The 27,908-nt window shown below is 39.0% G+C and overlaps 1 protein-coding gene and 2 long non-coding RNA genes across 3 annotated transcripts; 2 read left to right on the forward strand and 1 right to left on the reverse strand.

The window, feature by feature from the left end:
- On the forward strand, positions 1–2,531 carry FOXG1 (forkhead box G1). Its single transcript, XM_011977470.1, has one exon. The coding sequence runs from the start codon at positions 103–105 to the stop codon at positions 1,000–1,002; it is 900 nt and encodes a 299-aa protein (XP_011832860.1). The 5' UTR covers positions 1–102; the 3' UTR covers positions 1,003–2,531.
- Positions 2,532–4,955: 2,424 nt separating this feature from the next.
- LOC105537797 lies at positions 4,956–24,603 on the forward strand. The gene is made up of 3 exons (XR_001005778.1): positions 4,956–5,107; positions 5,621–5,695; positions 24,236–24,603. It is a non-coding gene; the product is annotated as an uncharacterized LOC105537797 (long non-coding RNA).
- LOC105537792 lies at positions 15,853–18,150 on the reverse strand. The gene is made up of 2 exons (XR_001005776.1): positions 17,973–18,150; positions 15,853–17,330 (listed from the first exon to the last, which is right to left on the reverse strand). It is a non-coding gene; the product is annotated as an uncharacterized LOC105537792 (long non-coding RNA).
- Positions 24,604–27,908: the final 3,305 nt, after the last annotated feature.

A 27,908-nucleotide genomic window follows, 5' to 3' on the forward strand; every position in this document is an offset into this window, starting at 1 on the left:
AAGGGGGCGGGCGAGGGCGGCAAGGACGGGGAGGGGGGCAAGGAGGGCGAGAAGAAGAACGGCAAGTACGAGAAGCCGCCGTTCAGCTACAACGCTCTCATCATGATGGCCATCCGGCAGAGCCCCGAGAAGCGGCTCACGCTCAATGGCATCTACGAGTTCATCATGAAGAACTTCCCCTACTACCGCGAGAACAAACAGGGCTGGCAGAACTCCATCCGCCACAATCTGTCCCTCAACAAGTGCTTCGTGAAGGTGCCGCGCCACTACGACGACCCGGGCAAGGGCAACTACTGGATGCTGGACCCGTCGAGCGACGACGTGTTCATCGGTGGCACCACGGGCAAGCTGCGGCGCCGCTCCACCACCTCGCGGGCCAAGCTGGCCTTCAAGCGCGGGGCGCGCCTCACCTCCACCGGCCTCACCTTCATGGACCGCGCCGGCTCCCTCTACTGGCCCATGTCGCCCTTCCTGTCCCTGCACCACCCCCGCGCCAGCAGCACTTTGAGTTACAACGGCACCACGTCGGCCTACCCCAGCCACCCCATGCCCTACAGCTCCGTGTTGACTCAGAACTCGCTGGGCAACAACCACTCCTTCTCCACGGCCAACGGCCTGAGCGTGGACCGGCTGGTCAACGGGGAGATCCCGTACGCCACGCACCACCTCACGGCCGCCGCACTCGCCGCCTCGGTGCCCTGCGGCCTGTCGGTGCCCTGCTCCGGGACCTACTCCCTCAACCCCTGCTCCGTCAACCTGCTCGCGGGCCAGACCAGTTACTTTTTCCCCCACGTCCCGCACCCGTCAATGACTTCGCAGAGCAGCACGTCCATGAGCGCCAGGGCCGCGTCCTCCTCCACGTCTCCGCAGGCCCCCTCGACCCTGCCCTGTGAGTCTTTAAGACCCTCTTTGCCAAGTTTTACGACGGGACTGTCCGGGGGACTGTCTGATTATTTCACACATCAAAATCAGGGGTCTTCTTCCAACCCTTTAATACATTAACATCCCTGGGACCAGACTGTAAGTGAACGTTTTACACACATTTGCATTGTAAATGATAATTAAAAAAATAAGTCCAGGTATTTTTTATTAAGCCCCCCTCCCATTTCTGTACGTTTGTTCAGTCTCTAGGGTTGTTTATTATTCTAACAAGGTGTGGAGTGTCAGCGAGGTGCAATGTGGGGAGAATACATTGTAGAATATAAGGTTTGGAAGTCAAAATTATAGTAGAATGTGTATCTAAATAGTGACTGCTTTGCCATTTCATTCAAACCTGACAAGTCTATCTCTAAGAGCCGCCAGATTTCCATGTGTGCAGTATTATAAGTTATCATGGAACTATATGGTGGACGCAGACCTTGAGAACAACCTAAATTATGGGGAGAGTTTTAAAATGTTAAACTGTAATTTGTATTTAAAAAGCATTCGTAGTAAAGGTGCCCAAGAAATTATTTTGGCCATTTATTGTTTTGTCCTTTTCTTTAAAGAACTGTTTTTTTTTTTTATTTTGTTTACTTTTAGACCAAAGATTGGGTTCTAGAAAATGCACTTGGTATACTAAGTATTAAAACAAACAAAAAAGAAAGTTGTTTCAGTTGGCAACACTGCCCATTCAATTGAATCAGAAGGGGACAAAATTAACGATTGCCTTCAGTTTGTGTTGTGTATATTTTGATGTATGTGGTCACTAACAGGTCACTTTTATTTTTTCTAAATGTAGTGAAATGTTAATACCTATTGTACTTATAGGTAAACCTTGCAAATATGTAACCTGTGTTGCGCAAATGCCGCATAAATTTGAGTGATTGTTAATGTTGTCTTAAAATTTCTTGATTGTGATACTGTGGTCATATGCCCGTGTTTGTCACTTACAAAAATGTTTACTATGAACACACAGAAATAAAAAATAGGCTAAATTCATATATATCTTGATACTTTTGTCTCTTTTATTAAGTAGAGCTAATTTTTTAAAGACCAATCAAGTCATAGGGAACTCAAAGGCTTTTTCAGCCAAACTAAAATTTAAACTGCTCCTTTAATTTGAACTGACTCTAAAAATGAAAATAGTATTTTTCCCTTTGTGAACAAATTTTACAAGGAGCAGCCTATTTAATAAACCCTAGCTTTAAACAAAGTATAGGCTTTTCAGCTGATACCTGTAAGTTTCTGTGGATATACAACAAAAAGAGATATAATTTAATTTTCTGTGCATAGCTTTTTACCCTCTGTTTATTTCCAAATCCGTTAATAGAATGCCTTTTATATATTTTGTTTCAGGTATATTGTTAATAGAGCTTGGCAAATTATAAATAAATATATGTATATGGTTAGATAGAAGTGAATATAATGCACACATATGTAATATATATAGACACACAGAGCCCTTCAGTTCAGGTACAATTTGCGCTATGAATGCTGCAAAATTTTTGTTTAAATATTTGTATTTATACTTTCTAAGTCAGCATTTATTTTTGTGGCTGTTTACCCACAATGAAAGAGTTCTAATAAAGATGTGCTGAAGTTGCAATATAGATTTTGCTGAAGTGATCACCTGTTGTAATGATTTGCAGATCAATGTTTATATTTTATTTTAAAATTATAACAATTTAGAATTCTAGATATTCAGAAGTAAAATGCCTCTTTCCTTTTTTTAATTTTTACAGTGTAGAGGTATTTATTTGATTCCCTTTTAAATGTCTGTGTAATTCAATCTAGAGATTTGTTCCTTTTGCTTACAATCATAATTTTGTTTTAACTTTCCATATGCATATGTATGCATATACTGTATATGTGTATATATGTGAGACAAAATGAAAACATTTTTTGAGTTGTTTCAGGCAGCCCAATCGCTATAATTGCAGAATATAATTAGAAAACCCTAGTAAAAGGTTTAGTAACTAATTGGATCCTGTGGTGAATCTGTGGAAGACAAGTTGTTCATTTGTTACAATTGTATAGTCTGAAATGTGTTCTGCAGTATTGGAATAAGCTGGTTACTTCTTACAATGGGCCCAGTGAAAAATAATCTGGCCCTAAGATGTTATCAGCAAACACTTAGAGAGTTGCTCAGGGGGAGGAAAAAAAATCCTAAGGGAGAAGCAAGCTTACTGGAATAGATTTGAAATTGAAATGCTGAATACTTAATATTGGAAAAATAGAAGAGGGTGGATTGTGGAGTGGAGAGAGGGAAAGAGGATCTTTATGGTGAAAAAATAATTACCACCAAAAAGAATGCATGAGAGAGAGAGAGATAAGGCGAGTGATAGAGAGAGGCCTAAGAAAGATGTATAAGGGCCAGGAAAATTAAAAGAGCTGGAACCAAATATACACAAATGGGGAATGGACAAAAATAGACCAAGACAGCTAGTTTAATTATCTCCTTTAAGCAATTAGACATGATTTTATTTTCTTAGTATAAAAACAGTTTCACCAGAGGTCCAAGTTTTCTTGAAATTTAAGTTATTCAGAATGAAGCATAAAAACATTTCACAAAAAATTATTGTGTTAAAAGCCAAATTTATGGCTGATATTAAAAATAGTAATAAAGTCCAAGTGAATGGTTTTAGGCAAAGGAAATCCCCATTACACATTTTGAATCAAAATATCTCAAAGAGAGCATGTGTCCAAGCTGAAAAAAAAGGTGATGATTTATTGTTTGCTTTTGCCATGGATTTTATTTGTGGATTAAGAATGTATTAACACAGGGGAAATATAGAATTTTGCTTACCAAACGTTAAAAAGAAATTTGAACTCTTGTGCTAAGGTAAAGGGATATAGATATAGAAGAAAGTTTTCCTGCATGAGTATTTTTTTGGCCACATTAAATAAGTATACTTATTTGTGTTTATAAGTGTTTATTTGGGTGACAGATAAATAGAATTTTAATGACGAACATCATACTTTGAAGTCAAGAGTAAAACTGATTTCTTTTAATTCATAGAAACGAAGTACTGGAGTGGAAGTTCTGCTTGGACCCATGTCCAAATTATATATAATGGATATGATTAGAAGTTTGTTAGGTATACTAGACATGAAGGTGGATATATGGAGAGAGAACTTTGTAAAGGCTTCCTGAAGCCTAGTATGAACATCTCATTTCCCTTGACCTATCCTATCATCCCTCAACTTATCTTCTCAAAAAACACATGACAGTCTGGTGTGGCATATAATACAATTTTGCATCGAACGGGTTGTAATCTTGTGTTATTTGTTGTCTCCAACTTTGACCGTTAAAATTAGTTTATGTCAGAAATACACTTCAAAACTTTTGAGGATTATTTTCTTTCATATTTATCATTGTTTTTAATAAGACGAAGGTTGTCCTTTGTGAGATTTTGGAACTGAAACTCATCACAACTTAAAGCTTGAAATCCCAAATTAAAGTTTATTTCCAGGTTTAAAGTATTTTACTTGAATTTGTCTGTTGTAAAGTTAACAAAAAATATTAATATGTAAAACACTGAGAAAGTGATGTAATTGAACTAGAGGAGTTAAAGTATTATTTCAAGTATGTTTCTTCAGCCTGTTACAAAACTGGGAACCAAATGAACATAAAGTCTAGAACTAACAAGGTTTAATACAAATATCCTTATGGTATTTGTGGGAAGCCTTCAGGTAGTTTATGTGACTTGCATAAAATCAAAGGCAGAGAGGCAAAAATTTAGTCTCATAGTATATTGATTTTAATATATATTTAAGTTGGTGCATATTTCACCCAAATATGTGGATAAATTCAATATATTTAGAAGTCTATAGAAGTGTGGTTTCTAAAAAAAGTGTATTTTCTACAACATTGTTGAGGAATTTGCATGCATTGGGAAAATTTTGCTTTTGAGAAATTAATTTTATGAATAGCTAAAGTGGCTGGTTGTGTTTGAGACTAAAAGCCTGTTGGAGAATTAGACTAACAAAGGGTGAAGGTGAAGATCATTAGAGGTTTTAGAACTGGCTGAGATGGGTTGCTGGGGTTGTGTAACTGTGCCTAGAGGGCGGGGTTCCTGTACATTCCTACTTCACCAGATAACCTGCCCCCAACACCACTTCAGCTTCTGCCAGACAGATGGAACTCTCCAGCATGAAAATCTGCACAGCCATTCCAACAAGCAGGGTAGGTGAAACTTGAATTAAAATTTTCCCCTCTTTATTTTTCTACTTAAGGCCAGATCCTGGAGATACGGATAGAATAGAGGTCATCTAGATTCTCTCTTTTGGGCACACACATCTGCATTCTTCCTAAGAACTACCTACCTGTAAGAGTTAAAAGGTGCTAGAGATCTTTCCCAGTTAGTACTTCATGCTAGATTTTCTTTTGTGTGCTTTTTTTTTTTTTTTTTTTTTTGTAAAGGATTTCTTTTCTCTATACCATTCATTCCCCCTTTCTATCCTCCCTTCAGGGCCCTTTCCCCTCAATCACCAGCAGTTAAAATAATCAGCCTCAGATTTTGGCTCCCAAAGGCACCCATTCCCCACCCTAGCGGTCAGTTCTAGGGACCTTATCCTTAGTATGTAGGCCAAGAGGGCTCCAGGCTGGCAAATAGACGATGTATTGTTATGTTTTGTGCCTCTTGTCTCCCTCCAGATTTCTACTGTGTTTTGTTTTTGTTTTTTCCCACCACCTAAGGCTCTGCCTGAGGTTGTCCGAAGGATGCCGAGAAAAAGGATATCAGGACTGGAAGCGCTCTTACAGCAAAGATCCGTAAGTGAAAGTGCTTTTCAGAGGGGAAGGGGTGGGGTAGGGAATACGTGTAACTGACTGCTTTTGACTGAGTTTTAACGCCTGACTTTGGGGTCCTGGCCTTAAGTGTTCATCTTTTCTTAGAAAATGTTAGCAGGCTCACTACCAACAGACGTAGCTGAAAGGATGCACATTTTTTTCCACGTTGACAGAAATCACGGTGAATCCCCAGTTCAAAAGGATGTAGACACGGCAAAAGGAACATGGAGAGAAAACGAGAAAAAATTATACGGAGAAGTGGTAGTGGGAGACTGAAATAGGTCCTAAAGTGTAAATTAATTCATTTCGTGGAAATATGATTTCTGAGTCTTATGGTTGCTACAGGAACTTCCGGGACGCTCTTAACGCTCAAACACAGGGTTATTAGCTATCCCTGTTTCAGTTAAAGCTCTTTTCTCCAGAGCCAAGAACCTGCTTCTCTCTAAAGTTCTTCTTCTTCTTTGGATCGCCCTTCTCTCTCTATTTGTACACTAACATCGCCAACCTTCCCCAGAGCTGGCCCTCCGCCCCCAGCTCCTTGGCCTGGGTCACACCAGGGTCTCAGTCGGATTTAGCCAGGCTGCTCCGGGTCGGGCGAGGCACTGGGTGCGTATGGGAGTCTCCTCTTCTGTCTCTTCGAAAGACTAGGGAAATGAACACCGTTCTGGGCTTGACTTTGTCCCTGCTGGGAATATCTCAGTTCCTGGCTTTGGAAATCTCAGGCAAATAATTGATTCATAATGCACACTTAGGAGACTTCGGTAGTACGCTCGAGAGCCTCTCTGTCCCAGAGTGGCTGAGAGCACGCTCCAGACACAGGTTGGCTCGGCCCGAAGCGAATTTGGGACTCTCGTCGCGGTGTCCTATTAATTAGCCTTCCCGGCGCCTCAGGGACTCCCGGGTGAAGATGGAGAGGTGGCATAATGGCGGGACTTGAAGTCGTTGTGGCAGGGACGCGGCAGCGTTGTTTTCTCGGGTTTTGAACCGGTGTGGAGAAGTAACTTAAGCTGCTGAGTTGGGGCCGCCCTGGCTGCGCGGTGGCCGAGGAGGAGAGGAGCTCTCGGGACGTTGCGGCGGAGATCCCCGCAGAGCGTGAAGCCGGGCGCTGCGCAGGGAGCAGCAACGTGAGGGCGCTCTTGCCCAGGACAAGCAGAGCTGTACGTTTGGTAGCTCATACTGGCTGATGCCAAGAATAGTGACTTCAGAACCTTGGCTGGCGCGCTTCCCTACCTTTTCCCTTTCTTCTTAATCTTCTCTGTGCTACCACCTCCCCCCAACCTTTTTTCGCCTCCCAAAGTTGTTGCCTTTTGTTTACCCGATGCGGTTTCAGATCTCAGCACTTCTCAGCTAGTAGATAAAATTATTTGCTCTGTAATGGACATCTCTTCTCCTCTCCACTTGTTACCCCACTCCCCCTTCGCTTTCTATCCCATTTTGCTTCCCTCTGCCCAAGCCTGTGGTCCAAGGTGGAGGGGTCTCACAGGGAAAGAGGTAGCCTCGGGGTGGGAATTCCAAGAGCACTGAAGGCGGCCAGTTGTTGGCGAAAGGGAGGCCGGGACTCCGGTGGGCAGAGTATCCCGCGAGTGCGGAGATTCTCAGGCGGTAATCTTCAGTCTGGGAAAGGCGATGGGAAGGAAGGGCTACGCAGAACAGAGGTGGTCCACTTCCGACTCCCCCCTCACCCGCCCTCCCCTGCAAGTAAGACTCAATTTCTATGATTCAACACCTTCTTCACCAGCTCCTCTATCATACCCTGAGGTAGGCAGACATTCTGAAAGTGTTGTGATCAGAAAAGGCATTTAAAATGATAACAAATAACTCACAAATTATGTTTGTGAGGGTGAGAGGGAAAATAAAATGCCACACTTTTTTTTCGTGGTCTGTTGCTTAGCACAGGTAATCTTTTTCCGTATCTTCGGTCCTATCTTCCCTATCTTGCAGAAAAGCCGCATAGGAGGAAAGCATGTTGGACATTTACAGATTTGAGATTCGTGTTGGAATGAAAGGGAATATTTAATTAACAAACATATTTGGGTGTTCATTTTCGGCTTAGGTTGAATTTGCCTACTCCGCTGGCACTCTCAGAAACTGGAGTCGTCGTCTTCAACTTTATTCCTCCTCATCTCTTCCTATTGTCTCATTCTTTGAATCAATGCGTTTAAGGTGAAAACATATCTTCCTGCGTAGACGTTTTTGATTCCGTTGATTGAGCACGAAGACTAAAATCTGTAATGGGGTTATGGAGAGTTGTCTCTCAGTTCTTTCATTTTCTCATTGCTCTGAAATTTAATGACCTGATCATTGTTGTTTGAAGTTAAATTATCTGTTAAATTAGCCCTAAATAATAACTGATGATATTTTCCTTTTGGATTCGGTTGCCCTTGAATTCTTGGCCCTGGATGGGAGAGAAGTCTGAGAGAGTGTTTTGTGATACAATATTATAAAGACAATGAAAATCAATATTTGTGTGCCAGTGATATCACATAGGAAAAAAAATCCCTTTCAAAGTAGCTGAATTTCATAAAGAAGACATTCTTTTGAAGGCTTGTGCTGGAGAAGCCTGGATTCAAGAATGAATGTAAATAAGCATCTTTGTTGATGAAGAAAAAATATGAACACTGTATTTTCATTACTCTCCGGAATCTAAATATTCAAACTCATCACATACTGGTGCTTGCTAATCTAAGTCAATTCGGCCTTCCAGGGATACATATTCTCAAAAAGAAAATTTAACTTTTAGCAAAATCTAAAACATTGTTTTAGATGTGAATTTCTAGAAATCCAAATTATATTTATTTCTTTAAGTCAGATACTAGTTTGTTTTGCAATCATTATATGAAACAATATTGAAACAACGCAGTTTTTTTTTCTCCTTGATTGTTTCATGGTGCTTCCATATGCAAGTATAGGTGTGAGAGCTTCCATAGTGTACTGAGGAAATGACATCTTATTTGTTTCAACAAAAGGCCCGAAGAATATTTAAACCAAAATGTACTACAGTAGTTGAAAAAGATCTTTAAAAATAATAAGCACTATTGTGTGTTTTTCCTATTAAAATGTGCTGAATGAATAATTAGAGGCTGGGATAAAGGTTGAAAAATTCAGAGCAAGAATTAGGTGGTAATTTTATTATTTGATACTTTTATAATTTATATAATTAATGATGTCATTTTAAAGTTTGGCAAAGCTTTTGTAGAAAAAACAGAGTACTCCTCCCATCCCATCAGAAATACACTAGAAGGAATAAAGTAGATTCAGGTAGAACTGGCAGAAAGAATTTTTTTTCCAGTAGTAGTATTAATGGAGTTGAAAAATATACTTTTAATTATACATTGCAATCTCTGCTTGCAGGTTAGAAAACTAAAATCGATCATTCCTACATCAATAGTGTTGTCTATTACTACATTGATTTGTGTTTATTTATGCAGAGACTTTCAGTTATTTACTTACATATTTCAGCATCTGCCTCTTGATTATTATCATGGGTTGCTTTTAATGAAAGAGCTTATATAGGAAGCGAAACACACTTGACAGATCCATTTTAAGTAAACCTGATAGTGAATTATGGCAACCCAAGGAGATTATGAAATTACTTATTCATACTTGCTTTTTAGCAATTAGGAATCTGTTTCTGATTAAAACCTCATGCTGCTTGAAAACTTCCATTCTTTTCTTCATACATTGTATTGATGTGCTTCAATAAAATAGAAAAATAGATGATTTTGTGATGTCAGATATAATAGAATGAAACTGCTAAATGAGCTTTGTTGTCTTTTTCCATTGGCATGATAAAGTTACCCTCATAACAATAAGCTGGCCATTGAGTTTATTAATGCTGTTTACGAAAAATCAAGTAGCAATCATTTGAATATAGACATAATACATGTGTTTTAAAACATCTATTAACTCTGAATTATGCCAGGGGTACTTAGGCTGAATGAGACAATCTGGAGTTCTTGAGTATATAGTATGTGTGTGTGTGTGTGTATGTGTGTATATATATATATATATACACACACACACTCATATTTTGTATTATTTAACATTATGTGTGATTATAACTTACAAAGATAGACATCTCTTGAACTAATATCTCACAGGAATGTTACATATCAGAATTCATTTGAACAAATAGGAAAACTAAAGACCCCGTAGTGTGCCTTTTATAAGCACAGAGCAACAGTGGGATATTGAGATGCGTTAATGTCTGTGCCTCTCTTATCACCATTACAAAATATTTAAAGATGACTTTAAAATTGAGAGAAAAAAAGTGACCTAATTTATTGAGGGCTATTTAATGATCATTTTGTAGGACTTTTATTGAAGTCTGGAGGATTAATTCTTCCTTGTTAACAGTTTGTAATACATTTACCAAATACTGTTAACAGCCCTATTCTTCATCTTTTGGGCCAACCAACCACCCCCAGTCTGTGCAAGGAATATAGCAATGTTTTTTTTTTTTTATATTTATTTATTTATTTATTATTTTTTATTTTTAGAACGATAGGGCCTTGGGAGATGGAAAAGGAATTAATCTTCTCACCCTGGCGAGCTTTCCTGAAACTACTTATCCTTAGCGTCCGCGCTGTGAGAGGTGGAGCTGCTCTCAGTCCGGCGGGTGGCTGCAGACCGAAGGTGGGCGAGTCCTGGGACTTAAAAAGTTTTGCAGAAGGTTGAAAAGAGGAGCAGAGGGAGAGTTTTGAGTTCATTTATTTTATTTTCCTTTTTTTTTTTTTTTTTTTCTGTCTTGTGCCAAGCCCTCGAAGTTAACGTAGCAACGACGTGGTCCTTGTAGGACCAAGCGTTCTTGGCATTCTGTCCAGACTGAGATTCCAGAGCATCGGATGAACAGGACTTATAGCTAAGGCGTACTCACCCACCCCTCCCTCCGTCTTTTTACGCACGCAGCTACTCGTCCTCACGTGCATAGGGGTAGTGGACAGTGTTGACTTGAATTGCTCTCCCTCGCTCCAAGCCTTTCCTGTGAATGAACCCGAAAACACTCGACAGGTCGTGAATAATCGTTTTAATGAGTGTGCAAAGCGTGCGACGGGGTGCACCGAGCTGTCGGGTTAAACAAACAACTTGTACCCTGACCAAATCCGATTGTTAAAGTGCAAAGTGATGTCAGTACCATTTCCATTGCCTTTCGGAAATCCACAGATCTGACACGCGGGAGTCCAATTTTCCCCATTAAAGAAAAATAACAATATTTTTCGACCGTGTATGTGATCTTCTTTAATATTAATCTGAGCCAAACAAAACCTCATTTGGAAAATCAGAGAATTAGTCGTGTCTCTCTCAAAGAACAAATTGGAAGAAAGGAATAAGGAGGAAGAATCAGAAGAAATATAAAATGTCTAAGGGATAATTTCTTCTTGATAGCTCACATATCACTGCTGATCAATGCTGTAAAAATCTTCCTTTTATATATTGCTTTATAGCTCACTAAAGGCGAATGTCAGGTCACTTGTATCTAAACAACTGGACTGGTAATGTAGTCTTGTACTAAGACTGAATTTGTAGACCTGTAAGGGCTTTTTCTATCAAGTATTTAACGAAAATATTTGTTGTTTGTGTATTAGCCTGTGAGAGAATAAAAGTGTAAGTCGTTTACACATTTATGCTTTCAAGGAAAAGAGTTTGGAGCAAAGTAATGGAAAAGGAACCCTAGTTGGCTATTATCTAAAATCATAACAAAAAAATACAAATGAGATTTTTACTGATTATACCCTCCCTCTTTTTTTGCAAAACTGCACTGGAAAATATTTTCTTTCTCATTCAGTAAGACCTATTTGAAATCAGTTGCGTGTTCTCCCTTCCTTATTGATTCTTTTATCTTCTTTAATAATTCCAAACATTAAATATCACATGAAGATTAAGAAAAAACTTTAAAAGATTTTTATAAAATCTTTCACACATTCACTCTAAAAAATCTGTGGAAAGAAATGTGTCACATATTTCCCCTACCAGCATTTTTTATATATTCATAATTCAAACAAAATGGCCATGATGCTTGGAAATCAGTATTCTAGTGCCACAGATCTAGCTTCTTCAACTCAGTAACAACATAGGGAGACCAAAGCTTATATTTTTATTGGATTAAGCATTACATAATACATATTTTCTATATGAAAGACAGAAAATATGTGATTCCCTGCAATCTGCAAGGTTATTTGTTCTCTTTTAATTGTAATCCATTTGAAGAAATGAAATTTTAGGGATATAGTACACTTGAATGTGGAAGCTCAGGATTTACTCACTTAACTCCTATTGGCCATAATGTGATCTACATATCTGTGTCTGTCTGCTGGGACCATCTATTTCACATACAAATATGTCTATATACAACTGATAGCAATTAAGAGAGTTAATTCAACTAAAATATACAGCTGAGGTATTTGATAGAGTAAGCAATTTTTTAATGTAAGTCATTGTAGTTATGTTATTGTGGTTGCTAGTTTTTATACATCTGTCAATTTAGCACCAATTGGATAAAATGGAAGAGTTTGAAATTCAATTTCCATCATCAAAACTTGGAAAAGACAACCAGGGTTTTAGGACAGTGTTTTTGTTTATTTTAACTGTTCTCTAGTAAATGTCTGTATCAAATGATCAATTCAGAATATCCTTTATTTTCTAGGAAATTTAACAGAAAAATTAGTATTAAATCCTAGGAGCTTACAATTTTTAATTGTTTTACGTATTTTTGGATAGGCAACAGACTGTGCAGTTTTTACCTAAACAGATTTCTTCTCTGTGGGCTGGAGTTGAGGAATTTTAGGAGTCACTCAAAGGCCTGCATCCACTTCTGCTTTAGATACACAAACAGCAAAGCTAGAGGGTATGTCTGTTTTTGTGTGTATGTATGTAGTTAAAGAACTATACTATCAAAACATTAATTATATTTGAAAGAGAACAGAGCATGTTGTGAAGAAAATTGCATTATTGAATTTGTATTCCACAGAATGTCTGAGAGGGCTGAAATTGTATACCTGTCTTATATGATGCACCCTCTTCAGAGAGGTGCCTAACAAGAGCAAAGAGATAAAAGAGTCAAACTTGGAGGGAAGTGATCTTAAATGTTTGGTTGGTCCTGAGCAGAGGGAATCCACATGAAAATGCAAATCACATGAAGAACATACATGGGATCTTTGTTCCCTGTCAACAAAAACAAATAGAATTTTTTTTCCTCTACCAAGCAAATACAGAATAATCTTAGCTGAATTTGGGGGAGGGGGAGTGATTGAATGACTAAGAAAATTTCAGTTATTTTTTTTTATCCCCAAGTCCTATTTATTTCACAGCTGCCAAATTTTATGTCCAAAACTTAGGTTCTCTTCCTCCCAAATCCTACATTAGTATGAATCATCCCTGATCATTTTTAGTTTTTGGCTTAATTACTAGTTTTCAGCTTTAAATTACCAATAAACTAATTAATCTGACTAATCTTTCTAAACTTCTGTTGAATAGTATAATAGCTGCAACAACAACAAAAATAAATAACAAAAATTACAATAATGACAAAAATAAACTTAATAATAATAATGCAAATAATAGCAGAAACAATTTTAAAATAATTTATCTGGCTGACAGGATGAAGATGTAATCCATTTCTATCTGAAATTTGTGGTTCACAGCTGCAGTCAGGCATTTCTCTGATTTCTTGTTTCACTGGTTAAATGGATGATCTATTCCAACCCAAGTTTCCTAATAGAGACTCCCTTGGTCTAATATGGTAGGTCTTTTCAATGGCACTGAGAATTTTTGTATCCACTCCCCTTTATTGCTATGGACATGCTGCCCTGCAGATGACATTCCCAAATAAACCAACCTTGGCCGGGGGGTGGGGGCGGGAAACTGGGTGCGGAGGCAGACGTGTGAAGGGATTCTTGGGTAAAAGGACCAGGTGCCTTCTGGCTGGAGCCCTGCTGGTGAGTGGGCAAGCTGTCCTATTTGGGAAGCAAGTTTACAAAGCTGAGGAGTTTGAGAAGGGCTGAGTCACCGAGGTTCCTATGAGTCCAAAGGGATCACTGGCCCTAAGGAAGCCAGCCCATAGGGCAAGACATAAGAAGTAGGAATTAGACCCCCCAGGATGAACTCTTGATTCCTTTAGGGATAGAGAGACATAAAGAGGATAATGAAGTAAAGGGAGTATACCTGGAGGGAAGAGAGCAGGTTAAAGATGTTCGTAACTGGTGGTGGTTTGGCAAGTAAAGCTCAGCCCATTTCTTCAGAAGAAGGGAAAAATGCTTTTGTGAGCTGTAAACTTGCCAAGGTTTATTGCTTAGGTGAAAGAACAGCCACCAGTTCCTAGGACTAGGCTTGAAAGTGTCTGCGAGTCTGTGTCTGTAGTAATCCAACTCTCCTCTCAGCCCCATGTTCTTCCCATCTCATGAACCCCCAGGCACCATTATCCCCCCAAAAAGAAAATGAATGAAATTAAAAAACGGATTGGGAGGGAATTAGACTCAATATTTATCAGGAAGATATTGAGGTGAAAGCAGGTTGTTTTATAACTTCCTTCTTTTGTGAGGGGGGAAGGAAAGCTGGTTAGGAGAAGAAGGGTGATTATGGAAGAGAACAGAGACTGAGACAGAAATTCTTTGGCAGTCCAGCAGCTATGGCCAAATGGAGAAGGATCCTAGCTGTAGAAGGACAATTTTAGATCAAGGAAGAGTAACCGTTGAACATATTTTCTTTGTTCTGTTTTCTTGAAAAGTAATATAGCCTAGTAATGTATGTAAAAGCAAGATCTGTACACCTTAAAAATTACAAAGAGAAAGGCATAAATATTAATAGCAAGTTTTATCCTTTAGAAAATTTTAATGAAGATATTGTCTTCAAAATCATATACACACTATCCCAAAACCAAGCAGTAGTTGAAGGAAGAAAGGGAGGGATAGGAAAAAAAAAAGGAAAAAAAAAAATGCAACTTCCCTGCTGTAGTACCATGCATCTGTCTCTTCACCTTTCACGGCAGGGAGGCTGAACAATCCTAGTTCATTTCATTTCTTCCTAGTCTTTTCATTGTAAAAAGTATGAAAAAAATTCCAGTTCATGAGAATATTATTTCACTAAAGATCAGCAAAGAATGAGGAGCTTTCATTTCTGATGATAAATTCTCTGAGGTGATGTTCAGGCTTATCTCGCCTAAGCCTGCAATGGGAGAAATACAGCTCTGGCTGTAACTATATATCAATCTGTTCTTCAGTGAGACCCCCAGTCTTCTCACTGCACTAATCATAACTACTAAATTCACTCCAACTCTTCTGGAAGTACAGTTCTGCAACCTGAAATCAAACAGGAGCTTTCCATATAAAATGAAATTCTAATTAAAATAATATTTTAAGAAAAATACTCTGTTATTATGATAGTTTCTTATTTGTCTGAATTGTTCCTGTGGTTAAAGAAACAATCATATGTTTCAATAAGAAAATTAAAAGAAATCAGCACTGCCAGTAAATGTGGCCTTCAATCCTGTTACATGTACTCCCAACTGGCTTTTGAGAATTTACTTTCCAACATTTTGGTTTTAATGGTATATAACTGAGAACCTCCAACTCAACAGAAAAATGCACAACTAAAATAAATTGTTTTATACTTTTGTCATGACAGAAAGAAACAATAAAAGCAGTTATTTCAAAGTAGTAAGTCATGCAGACACTATTACACATGCAGTTTATGCACCCATTTAACAAAATTAATATGCTTCTACATCCCAATATCTTAATGGCTGTTTAGGTAACCAGATACTTAAACCATATATTTAAATGCTTATGCACCTATATTACATATACCATGCTGCATATGGTTCAAATATGTATGTTTTTTACAGAAACTGAAAAGCTGGAACAAATATTAGTATTTCTAAGTTTTTGACTATCATAATTGGGGTTTATATGTGATCTACAAACACTGAAGGAAAGCCAGAACCACTACATTTTGCTTAGATTACATTATGAATCAAATAAAGGGTTCTTTCTGTCTTGGGGTGTGCAAGAGTGAGGAATGTAGGGGTTGATGGAATTAAGATATCTATTTTTTTCAGTAAGTCAATATGTAGTAATTTTATTCTTTTAACATTCTACTACTAAGTAAAATAAACATATACAGTTTCAAAAGCAGGAGCCGTAAGCCCAAGTCAAGAGATGATATTTCAGAAAAGATATTCAAATGAAGCTCAATAACATTTTTTCCAACAAAGAAAATTTCAAGGCAGATACAGCCAGATCTGTTACACAAGTGGCAAAGCAAAATATTTTAGTAATGGGCTGTAGGGAGATTTAATGGACTGACACTCTGAATATTTAAGAAGAGGAGTATTCCTTTGAAGAGGATTCTATGATTGTCTATCAAGCTCCTCAAAAGGAGTGAGGGAAGGAAAGGTTTGGAGGGTGGATTATGTCCAAGCATCTCAGCTATTTCTAGTGGTGAAAAGATGACCTGGGTAGAATAGGAAAGGTTTTGATGATATGAGTGGATCTGCAAGAGTCTATTGGCCCTATCATGTTTATTCTCTTTTAGGTACACATTTCAAAAACATATCCTTTCCAACAGGCTCTCGTTTGCAGTCGCGACTTCACAGACAACAACCAGCTTGCATTCAAGTGTGGTCCAATGCATCGGCCTAGTTTTAAAAGGAAAACAATGGACAGGAAAAATAAAGTTACAGTCTTATCAATGAAATTCTTATTCTCAGTCAGAGAATAGGGAAAAGGGAGGCTCCCAAACAGGGTGATGGGAAGGGAGTAATAACTCTTTAGGTGAGTTTTGGGAAAATGCTAAGTAAAATGCTGTTCAGAAATTGGGATTAATCGAGCAGTTTAAATACAAATCTGCCGGAAATTGGAAATCGTGCTCTGTGCGAATGAAAATGAAAGACTTTATGCATATTCTAATTTTCTCTCTTTGGCTGCTATTTTGGAGGAAGAGACTTCTTTTGCTGATGGTGGGACTTTTTTGTTCTGCACAGGAAATGTGTAAATGAACACAAATGTTTTTTCTTTTGCCTTTCCATTCCTCTCTTCCATTCTCCCCTCCCCCTTTCAACAATCAGAAGTTGTTAGGGTGCGCAGTTCTGCCGCCACCGATCCCAGTGTTATTTCCCATTCCCAGGATGTTAGAGGGCAGGCAGTGTAGGCAGGACAGGACAGTTAGGGCTCCTTTGGAAATCAGAACTTTGGAAATCAATGCAGAGTTTCTATTATATTTTTCGACATTCAGAGAGCTAGAGGATGAGAAAGACTCTTAGTTGAATATGATGAAAAATCATCTAGATGAAAAATCGTCTAGAAAGCCATTTCCTCTCAAACCGAATTCTCAGTGACAACTAGGTGGAAGAGAGCTTAAAAGTGATGGTATAAACCAAGCTGTGAAGACCTATTGAAGATCAGTCCCCTGTCCAAACACTTTTCCTCCTACTCCTTTGGGAACATACAGGGATGGTGCATTTTAATTACATTAAGACCTGCAAGAAACTCTAGTTTTATTCTGATGTAAATCAGTCACCTAATGCTGAGAAGGGCTAAAGTGGCTCAAATGGTCGTTTTGTGTTTTGTAGAATACATAGGGGACTCTTGAAATGTGTGGGATGAAGGTAGGGGCGGGAGCGACTCTGTGGTAGAGAATGGAGAAAAAGATTGAGAGAGGTAAAGAGAAGTGCATTTGCAGGGCAAGCTGACAATTTCTCAATTAATTTGGGGCAGAGACAGAGAGACTCCGAGTTTCTAGCTTCTTTTCTATACCCCAGATAAAAAACTGAAGACAGCCTTATTCTGAACAACTCAATTTGAAAAGAGCCCCCCTGCGTACGTCCCCGCACCCCTTTCGCCCCAGCGGCCTCTCACAAAGCGCCACCCGCGCCTCGGGCGTCCGCAGAGGCCGGAGCCAGTTCTCGGCCCTGATCGCCGCCAGTCGCCCCGGCTTCGGGGAAGGAGGGAGGAGAGAATAAAGCGCCCCTCTTTCAATAAACGCCACTGCCAACCACTCCAACAGCCACATTTTCGGTGCCTCCGCCGGAGCTCCGGTGCCCCCGAATGACCGCTTTCTGCGATCGCGTCCGCCCGGACCCCGTCCCTCTTTCCCCTAGTCTTCAGGGAGGGGGCGCCGCTCCGCATTTAGCCGGGCAGTTCAGCACTCCCGGCCCCACCCGCGTGGCTCCAGGCCCAGGGGTCCCTTCCCTTCCCCGTCCGGTTTGGGGGACGCCAATTCGTCTAAGAAAACTCTGCGAGAAGAGCGCGGACCCTTCACTACAAACCTCACGTCAGGGTTACAGCCACATTTAGGAACCTCTTCGGAAAAGCTGAGAAATTCCTATTTTGCAAAAAGCCTTCTGTACTGTGATGGGGCTTTGTGGTGGGAGGAATCTCTGAGAGGCCTCGTGCGACCTAGGTTTAGCGTCACGCCCTGTCCAGGGACATTCTCCCGCGCACGGGAGAACCTGCACTTCCGGTCTCCAACCCTCGCGGGCCGTGACTCTTCCCCTCCCCCGCGCCGGGCCCTGCATTTCCGGCCCCCTTGCTCTCCTGCACTTCCGCCCAGTCACATGGATGATGGATAGCGTTGGGAGCTGTTTTCACTATCTTCCAGGTGGCTGCTGGGATCCTAAACTTGTTTCTTTAATTTCTGTTTAAAATGTGAACGTCCTTTAGTTTTTTTCACTTCCATAGATTTGAGGGTCGAGAAAGCTAGAGGTGGAGAGAAAAGGCTCATTGAAGACAAATCTTTTTTGGCTTTTCAGATCACTTTCCCCTTTCTGAATTCCCTGTACAAATTCATACCAGCAGCTGAGATTTAGGCCTCCAGGTCCTAGGCCAGTGTCTGCACTTAGTAGGCCCGCAATACATGTTGAAAGAATTACTGGATAAATGATATTCTGTCTTTAGGCATATTGTGCCTAGGGTTAACGGGTATCCTCAAATCAGTTGACTTCTGTGTTTGGCTGAATTCAGTTGAAAAGTTAATAAATACATGGTTTTTACAGGCACTTAAGTGTTATTTATTTAGGAACTCCCCCAAACAGGTGTGGGGCAAATCACCAAAAATTGTTGAAAAAACTATGTAGAGTTCTGTTAGCTTGTTGTTTGTTTGTTTTTTCTGAAACAGGGTCTTGCCCTGTTACCCAGACTGGAATGCAATGGCACGACCTCACTTCACTGCAACCTCTGCCTACCTAGCTCAAGCAATTCTCCTGCCTCAACCTCCCAAGTAGCTGGGATCACAGGCGCCTGCCACCACGCCCAGCTAATTATTTGTCAGAGGGGTTCTCACTATGTTGCCTAGGCTGGTTTGGAATTCCTGACCTCAGGTGATATGCCTGCCTGGACCTCCCAAAGTGTTGGGATTACGGGCCTGAGCCAACACACCTGTGCTGAAAATATTTTCTTGAACTTCTTTATACATACGAGGTAAAATGCTGTGATTCTTAGGTTTTTGGGTTTTACCAACTCTCACCCACGCTGGAGTGCAGTGGTGCCATCTTGGCATACTGCAACCTCTGCCTCACAGGTTCAAGCCATTCTCCTGCCTCAGCCTCCTGAGTATCTGGGCTTATATGTGTGCACCACCATGCCCAGATGATTTTTGTATTTTTAGTAAAAACTGGCTTTTGCCATTTTGGCCAGGCTGGCTTTGAACTCCTGACCTCAAGTGACTCTCCCACCTCAGCCTCCCAAAGTGCTGGGATTAAAGGCATAAGCCACTGTGCCCATCATTTTGCTTTCTTTTAAAACAGCTTTATTTGATAAGAGGTCAAGACCTTATGAAATGAATTTAAATTCTCGTAGTGAATTTGAGGCAGAAACTAAGACTCCTCTTTTGTTTTTCCTGCTGCTATATTATAGTTTAATTCACTTCCGTGTTGTGTCTTCTGCCTCATTCGGCAGTTCTTGTTCTCTATAATAACTTTTGTTTTTAAATGCCAAAAGAATTTTTTGTAACCAGTTAAGAGTTGTGAAGTTGTGAGACTGAATTCAATCGCTCATCATGTATTAAATGCATATCTACTGAGCACCGGTTGTGTAATCCACAGTCTGTTCCCTAGAGCATTTAATGACCCATGTTCATTGACTGTGAAATACTGAAAATATATAACCAGTGAGCTAGTAATCGTGACAGTAATTTGAAATGTTATAGTTGCAAGTCAATATAAAGCATATTTATTAGCATCATTATTAAGAGGTGTCAGAGGGATACAAATAAGACCTGCTCCTACCCTCTGGGAACTTACAATCTGGTTGGGCAAAATAATGAAATGTAAATTGATAGAAACAGCTACTAAACCATATTCGGTGTCTGGCATATTGAAGGCATTCAGTAAATAATTACCTCACAATAATTGCAGTCCTGTCATTCTTAGAATAGAGTATGATATTGATAAGAAGTAAAGGAAGGAATAATTATTAAAACTTTAGGAAATGAATTTGTCCTGTACATGTCACACATGGAGATTGGAATATGCAAGTTGATTGTGTGTAAGAAGAGTAAAGGGGGCATAAGTAAAGATGAGAAAGATGTTTGATGAGATGGAGTTTGGTGGTAAATTGAAGGAAAACTTAAAGACCATTCAGAGGAGTTTCTATTTGATAATAGAGGTAATAAAGACCCATGGTGGCCCTATGAGCAGAGGATGACATTGCTAAAATTGAGTTTTATTTTTAAAATGATTATAGGTTGGGCGCACTGGCTCATGCCTGTAATCCCAGCAGTTTGGGAGGCAGAGGTGGGCGGATCACCTGAAGTCAGGAGTCCGAGACTAGCCTGGCCAACATGGCGAAACCCTGTCTCTACTTAAAATATAAAAATTAGCCGGGCGTGGTGGCTTGTGTCTGTAATCCCAGTTACCCAGAAGGCTGAGGCAGGAGAATTGCTGGAACCTGGGAGGCAGAGGCTACAGCGAGCCGAGATCGCGCCACTGCCCTCTAGCCTGGGCGACAGAGCAAAACTTTGTCTCAATAACATACATACATACATACATACATACATACATACATACATATGTATACACATACATATTCTAGCCAGCTACTGAATATAGGGAAAACTGCAGGAGAAAAGATTTTGGTGCAGTTCTGGAATGCAGTACTGTTAGAGAATGGCTATAGTCAGAGCTATCATTACATCCCTTCTCAATTTTTATACAATTGATTGCATTGAAATGATGAAATCAGGAATGAATCTTGCATAGAACAAAAGCCAGAGTACCACTGGAATCAGTACTACCCCCTTATTTTTCATTATTGATAGTGATAGGGGATGTTAGACACTGAGAGAAGGCAACTAACCCCAAAATATCTTCATCACCAGTTAAGCTCTAGATTTTTTTTTTTTTTCCATTTAGCATATCTACCCTTTATGCAATTGCAGTCGTTCTCAACTGGGGTGATTTTTGTCCCTTCCCTCCCCTGGGAGACTTTTCACAATGTCTGGAGACATTTTTTAGTTACAGCACCTCTGGGGCCACTACTGACATCTGGTAGATAGAGGACCAGTGTATTGCTGAACATGTTAAATTCACAGGACGGACCCCCACAACCACAAACTACTATGCCCAAAATGTTAGCTGTTCTGAGCTTGGAAAACCCTCAGTCATGGGAATGAAGCATGAGCTCCAACTCTGGCGAGCTGCACTGTAAGTCCCAGGTCTTAACTTCTATCATGGCAACAATTTCAATCTAAGAAATGTTTTGCTTAGTGAGACAAACATAACTCTGAATATGCCAGTAACTTTGCCTACCCCTGAGGCCTTAGAAACAAGAAAATCAGAAGGGTACCTGCTTGGATTTTCTACTTTTTATAAAATAAAGTTAGAAATCTTCTTAAGGATTTGTCTTCATCTAAATGTTATTTATTAAACTAATAAAATGTGCCTTTGGAGTTGCTTAGCAACTTATGGAAAGCTTGCTTTTTAGAAGTTCATTTGTTTGTTTAAAACCTGGATAGGTTGTATATTATTAGCTACATTACATAAATCAACAAAGAAATGTACACTGAAAATGGAATAAGATGTTTCAACACATTTTCTTCTCTCCTGTCTGGCAATTAAAACACTCTAATTGTCTGGTAGAATTGCATCAAGTATTCGACAAACATTATTTATGTATGAAACTTCAACATAATATTGAGTATGTAAGAGAACCAAAGGGGAAAAATTAAGCAGATTTGTCATAAAGTATGTGTTTATCTTAACCTTTCTTCTTCAAAAATCTTATCTACTAAGTACTTTTATCAGACACTAATTATATGCTTTCTGAATAGAATTTCTCCAACACCCTTCAGTGCCTGCACCCTTTAATCATATCTCATTACATCTACCTAATCCATATCTTTTTCACATTGCCAGGGCTCATTAACAGTTTTAAAAGCCAATCTTGGACATTATCACTCCTTGTAATCGAAATGAAAATAATGCCAATAATGTTGTATTTCTAAAATAAAATTGATTATTTAAATTTTGTTCGAAAGCCATTTCTTCTTTAAATATTAATGAGAAATTAGCTTTCAAACATGCATTAAGCTAGCAGGACTGGTAAGATGTATCTGAAAACCCTAAAGCACCTTTTCAAAGAAGTTATTTTTATAAGCTGTTTTAACAGTGGATCATCAGTCACTTTGAAGGGAAGTGATCCTTGATTAACAGTTGGCTGATATTGTGTTTCCACAGATGTGTGGCAGCAATACAGCTGCTATGCATGAAACAGTACAGGTAATTCACAAGATAAATGCATTTTCTTTTTCTGATTGAAAAAGATGAAATGCTTCTTCATCTTTATATATTACCCCCATTTAATAGTTATTGACAAGACAAACCAAATGTTTCACTGAAATAATGAACTATAGGCACTGTGTTTCCCATAAATTTAAAGAAATCATTGTCAATTTGGCTAGTACTTTATTCCTTTTGATTTCCTGTTTTTAGAAAATAAAACCCTTACAAATTTGCAGTTACATGACTAAAGTAGAGCATCATGGTAATGACTTTTTAGGACTTGAAAGTCAAATCTTGTCTCTCAGAATGTAATTACATAGGACTAACAAGTTATTCTCTAAAATGGAAGCTTCCTCCACCATTATAATCAAGCTTGAGATTCTTTCTTGAAAGTAATCAGGAAAAGTTTAATGGCCTATTATTTATTTATTTATTTATTTATTATGCACATACTATTAAGTTACAGAGTTCAAAACAAACACTAACCAAAAGTCATTGTCCAAAAGTACAGTTTTTTGAGGTGGTGTGCACTTGCGATCCCAGCTACTCCAGAGGCTGAGGTAAGAGGATCACTTGAGCCCTGGAAGTCAAGGCTGCAATGAGCTATGATTGTGCCACTCCACTCCAGCCTAGGCAACAGAGAGAGAGATCCTGTCTCTAAAAAAAAAAAGTACAGTTTTTAGACAAGTATCCCAAGCTATTGTCCATTAGTAGTGGAGACATGATAAAGTTTTCATTCTTCTTTGAGTTATTTTCCCACTCATTAGTTTTGCCAGATAGCAATGACCTCTTGAATATTTTATCAGCTGTTTCTTCTAGTTTTTCTTTGGAGTATATATATTTTTTCTTTTAGAATTTTGTGTTTCTTCTGATTTCTCTCCATTCATATGGTTCGTCTTGTTGCTGACTACAGAAACTTTTACAGCAGAATCAAATGAAACCATATAGTTGCTGAGTTTGGTTTGTAGTGTCATATCTTTTATAGTTGTACAGTTGCTAATAATCAAATACAGTAATACAATTAGATATGTAGGATCTGTAAGATTGTTTTTTTCCCAAAACTCACTTAGAATTTTCTCTTTTAAATTCCTTTCATTTTTATTTATGTATTTATTTATTTATTTGAGATGGAATCTCGCTCTGTCACCCAGGCTGGTGTGCAGTGGCACACTCTTGACTCACTGCAACCTCCACCTCCTGGGCTCAAGCGATGCTCTTGCCTCAGCCTCCCAAGTAGCTGCGATTACAGGCACCTGCCATCAGGCCTCGCGCGCGCGCGCGTGTGTGTGTGTGTGTGTGTGTGTGTGTATTTTTGTAGAGATGGGGTTTCACCATGTTGGCCAGGCTGGTCTCAAACTCCTGACCTCAGGTGATCCGCCCACCTCAGCCTCCCAAAGTACTGTGAGCCACTGCACCTGGCCCCGTTTATTTATTTAATCATTTTTTGTAGGATAACATTGCACATACTCAGTTATGCACAAGTTGTTCACCTTTCTTTGCTTTACTGAAATAGCTTGAGTATTCAAACCTTACCAAATTTTTATGGTGACATGATAGACAAGACTTATTTAAATGGAATTTCCTTCATTTTATTATCAATTAAATTAACTCCATAATAAAAAAATAAAACGGTGAACTTAACAACATAGCAAATCACCATAACAATTTTAAAATTACAAATATGGTATTAATATACTTTAAAATTGTTTTTGCTTTGGTAACCTGGTTTTTGTCTTTATTTCTCTTATTAAGAAATTTTGACTTTTCTATACTGATAATCTTTTTCCTTGTCCTTTTCATGTTGTTATTTTCAGAGGTTTTTCATTAGTCAATACAGTGAAGGCTGGCATGATCATCAGCTTCCCATCAAATAATATCTACCCATCAGTGTGCTGTTATCAATCAGAGATTTTCAAGCATGAGTTCTCCAACTCAAAGAAAAGTAGCTGGATCCAGGAAGAAAGGCATTTGGGGAGGAACAACGTTCTTTACAGTGCTCAGGACGTGTCTCCAGAGAAAGTTACTTCAGCACTAAGCAAACAAACAAACAACAATTAACAACTTTCCTCTACAGTATCTTCCAGGCTCTAAACTATTAGACAGGCTCCTAACTTTATCCAGATTTCTCCCATGTCTGAATTCTTGGTCATCTTCCTTGCCTCTGGCTCCACAGGTAAAGAAGAAATAATAATAAAGGAACACAAATCATATGTTTCTGTTGGGCTGACTTACTCCACTTTTGAAGCACCCAGTGGATTAATTAGTCTTATTATTGCATTTACTGTCATCTACACACTTGTTTGTGAGAAGGCACTCCTCTTGGCATTTGCCTAGTTGGAAAAAGGAACACTGAGACTGTAGCCACTGGATAATGCTCTTGAAGTTCATGGCACCGTGGCAGCATAAAGCTTGAAGAGACCTAGCTTTTTTATTGATGGAGTGCAACTGATATAGCATTACATTTCTCTGACACTGTATAATAGCTTTTAGTTATTATGAACTACTTGCTTCCAGTGCAGCAGTTCTTGCCTACCATACCAGTTGGGCACCATTATAAAGAAACATTGTACCTCTTATAGGAAGAATTTGGAGAGTTATAGTATGGTAATCAAGATGTGTATTATAATAATTAACTGAATTCTGTGAACACACTGTTTCTACCTTAAGTGAAAGAAAAAGAGAATAGCTGCAATTATTTATCTTCACTCATTTCTCATAGATAGCCAGGATCTTTCAGTGTACATTCTCTTGTCCTGAAATTATTTTCAGTTCTTGTTGGTTCTTATAGATTATAGTGAGAAAGCCACCAGCAAGAAATTTGAAATAAAGAACACAAAATGAGATTGCCCTTTGTTAAAATTGCAGATCAGCACAAACTAAATTAGCAAAATATGCGCAAAGTTATCTTAACAGATTAATTCCTATCCAGCAGACTTTGACTAAAACTAATAGAAGGTATTACACATTTACAGAAAAAAATTTTAGCCATGAAATCTATTAAGGGAAAGTCAGGAACAGCATAAGAATACCCTCTTCAAATATGGTTCAGAGACAAGGGTGGGGACTTTATTCCACTGGACTTCAGTCCCAGTGATAAGGCCACTATTATTGTGAATTAATATCAGGCTAATTAAACTTGATGTTATTAAATGTTCTGTCCATAAAAATATTTTCATTCTGAATTCACGTTTTTCAAACAACATTCTGCATTATTATTTAGCTGTCAAAGTAGCTGTGTTCTTAGAAAATACATCAATCAGGGCTGGGTACAGTGGCTCATACCTGTAATCCTAGTGCTTTGGGAGACCAAGACAGGAGGATCACATGAGGCCAGGAGTTTGAGACCAACTAAGTCAATATGGCAGGACCCTGTCTGTACCCCACCCTGCCCCCCAAAATTTAGCCAGGCATGGTAACACGTGCCTGTAGTCCTAGCTACTTGGGAGGCTGAGGTGGGAGGATTGCTTGAGCCCAAGAGTTCAAGGTAGCGGTGACTGATCGCACTACTGCACTCTGGCTCATGCAAGATAGGAAGACCCTGTCTCAGAAAAGAAAAGATGAAAAGAAAATAAACTAATAACACAAATTTCAAATATACTGTTTATAATGGTAGAAACATTTTAGTGAGCAATGATCCTGGCCTTTAGTGAGGTTTTTCTCATAACAGTTAATTTGTCATGAGTGAATAATTTCTGAGTAAAACATTATAATTTCATTTTTTTTTCTTTCTTTCTTTTATTATTATTATTATTATTTGAAACAGAATCTTGTTTTGCTGTCCAGGCTGGAGTGCAGTGGCACCATCATGGCTCACTGCAACCTCCACCTCCCGGGTTCAAGTGATCCTCCAGCCTCAGCCTCTTGAGTAGCTGGGACTACAGGCATACTCCACCACAGTTGGCTAATTTTTGTATTTTTTGTTGAGAAGGGGTTGCGCCATGTTGTCCAGGCTTGTCTTGAACTCCTGGGCTCAAACAATCAGCCTGCTTCGGCTTCCCAAAGTGCTAGAACTACAGGCATGAACCATGGAGCCCAACCTGTGATTTCTTTGCTGTGTATCCACCTTTAATACAAGGACAATTTTTTGGCATGTTGATAAAAATCAGGGTGTAAAGTATCCAGTAGGAGGGGAAAAGCCAGGATTATAATACATTTGTCAACTTCAGGTTTTCTTGCTAGCCTTCTCTGTGATATACAAAGCGCATATACAACTATATGGTCAGGAGAATCGTTGAAGTAAGTTACCATTGTTCAAACAATAATTTGTTGGAACCAAATATCACCCACAATGCAATGTGGCCATAATAAAAGAATGGCCATAGAGGCAAAAAACTTCTTTCGAATCCTGGATTCACCATTTATTTGATGTGAGATCACCTTTACTTTTATACCATCAATTTCCTCAGTGTAAAGAGTATATTATTAAAATTCCCTCGTAGGGTCACTTCAAAATTAAAATAAATAATTCACATAAATGCTTAGCACTGTGCGCAGAGTATGGACATGAATGTTAAATAATGCCTTAACGTTTATCCCTAAGAGTAACCATATTATTATCATAATAAGATGATGTTGATTCAGGATATGATTTGGGGAACAAAATGTTGACAGGGACAAATTGCAGAATACTCAAGATCATATAGTTTCTAGAAATTACTTCTACTGTAATATTTAGATAAAGTATGGCCCGACCTTTGCCATCCTCTGAAGTATCTGATCTTATATTTATTCTATATAATTCTTTATCATTTATAATATTTGAGGAATAAATTAATGAATGAATAATCTTCTAAACTCTCCCAAATCTCTCTCAATGGCTTAATACTATCAAGATTTATTACTCCTCATGTCACATTCCAGTGCAAGCTGGGGTGAAGAGTGGGGTGAATCTGTTTCATTCAGTTCCATTTAGTCATTCAGGAACCCGGAAGTAACTCTGCCATTCTTTAGGGCTTTGGAGTCTTCCAATGGATACTCAACATTGGGTAAGGAGGGAAGAAAGTTATTGGAGAGCCGGCAGGATAATTCCTTAATCCCATTGGCTTGAAATCAACCACATGGCCCAACCTAATTGCAGGGGAGGTATGGGAATATAATTTAGCTGTGTATTTTGGAGGAAAAAGAAATGGGCTGGCAAAGTAGCTCACGCCTGTAATCCCAGCACTTTGAGAGGAAAAGATGGGAGGATACCTTGCATCCAAGAGTTTGAAACCAGCCTGAGCAACATAGGGGGATCGTGTGTCTACAAAAAATAAAAATTAAAGACTAGTCAGACATGGTGGCATGCGTCTGTAGTCCCAGCTACTCAGGAGGTTGAGGCGAGAAAATTGCTTGAGCATGGAAGGTTAAGGCTGCAGTGAGCCATGATGGTGCCACTGCACTTCAGCCTGGGTGACAGAGTGAGACCCTATCTGAAGGAAAAAAAAATTGGGATTGCTGAACGCAGAGCATTACTTCTGCCCTACTGATCAACTAAACACTGCCACT

Source organism: Mandrillus leucophaeus, unplaced genomic scaffold (genome assembly GCF_000951045.1).
Source record: "Mandrillus leucophaeus isolate KB7577 unplaced genomic scaffold, Mleu.le_1.0 Scaffold1028, whole genome shotgun sequence".
Taxonomy (NCBI): Eukaryota; Metazoa; Chordata; class Mammalia; order Primates; family Cercopithecidae; genus Mandrillus; species Mandrillus leucophaeus.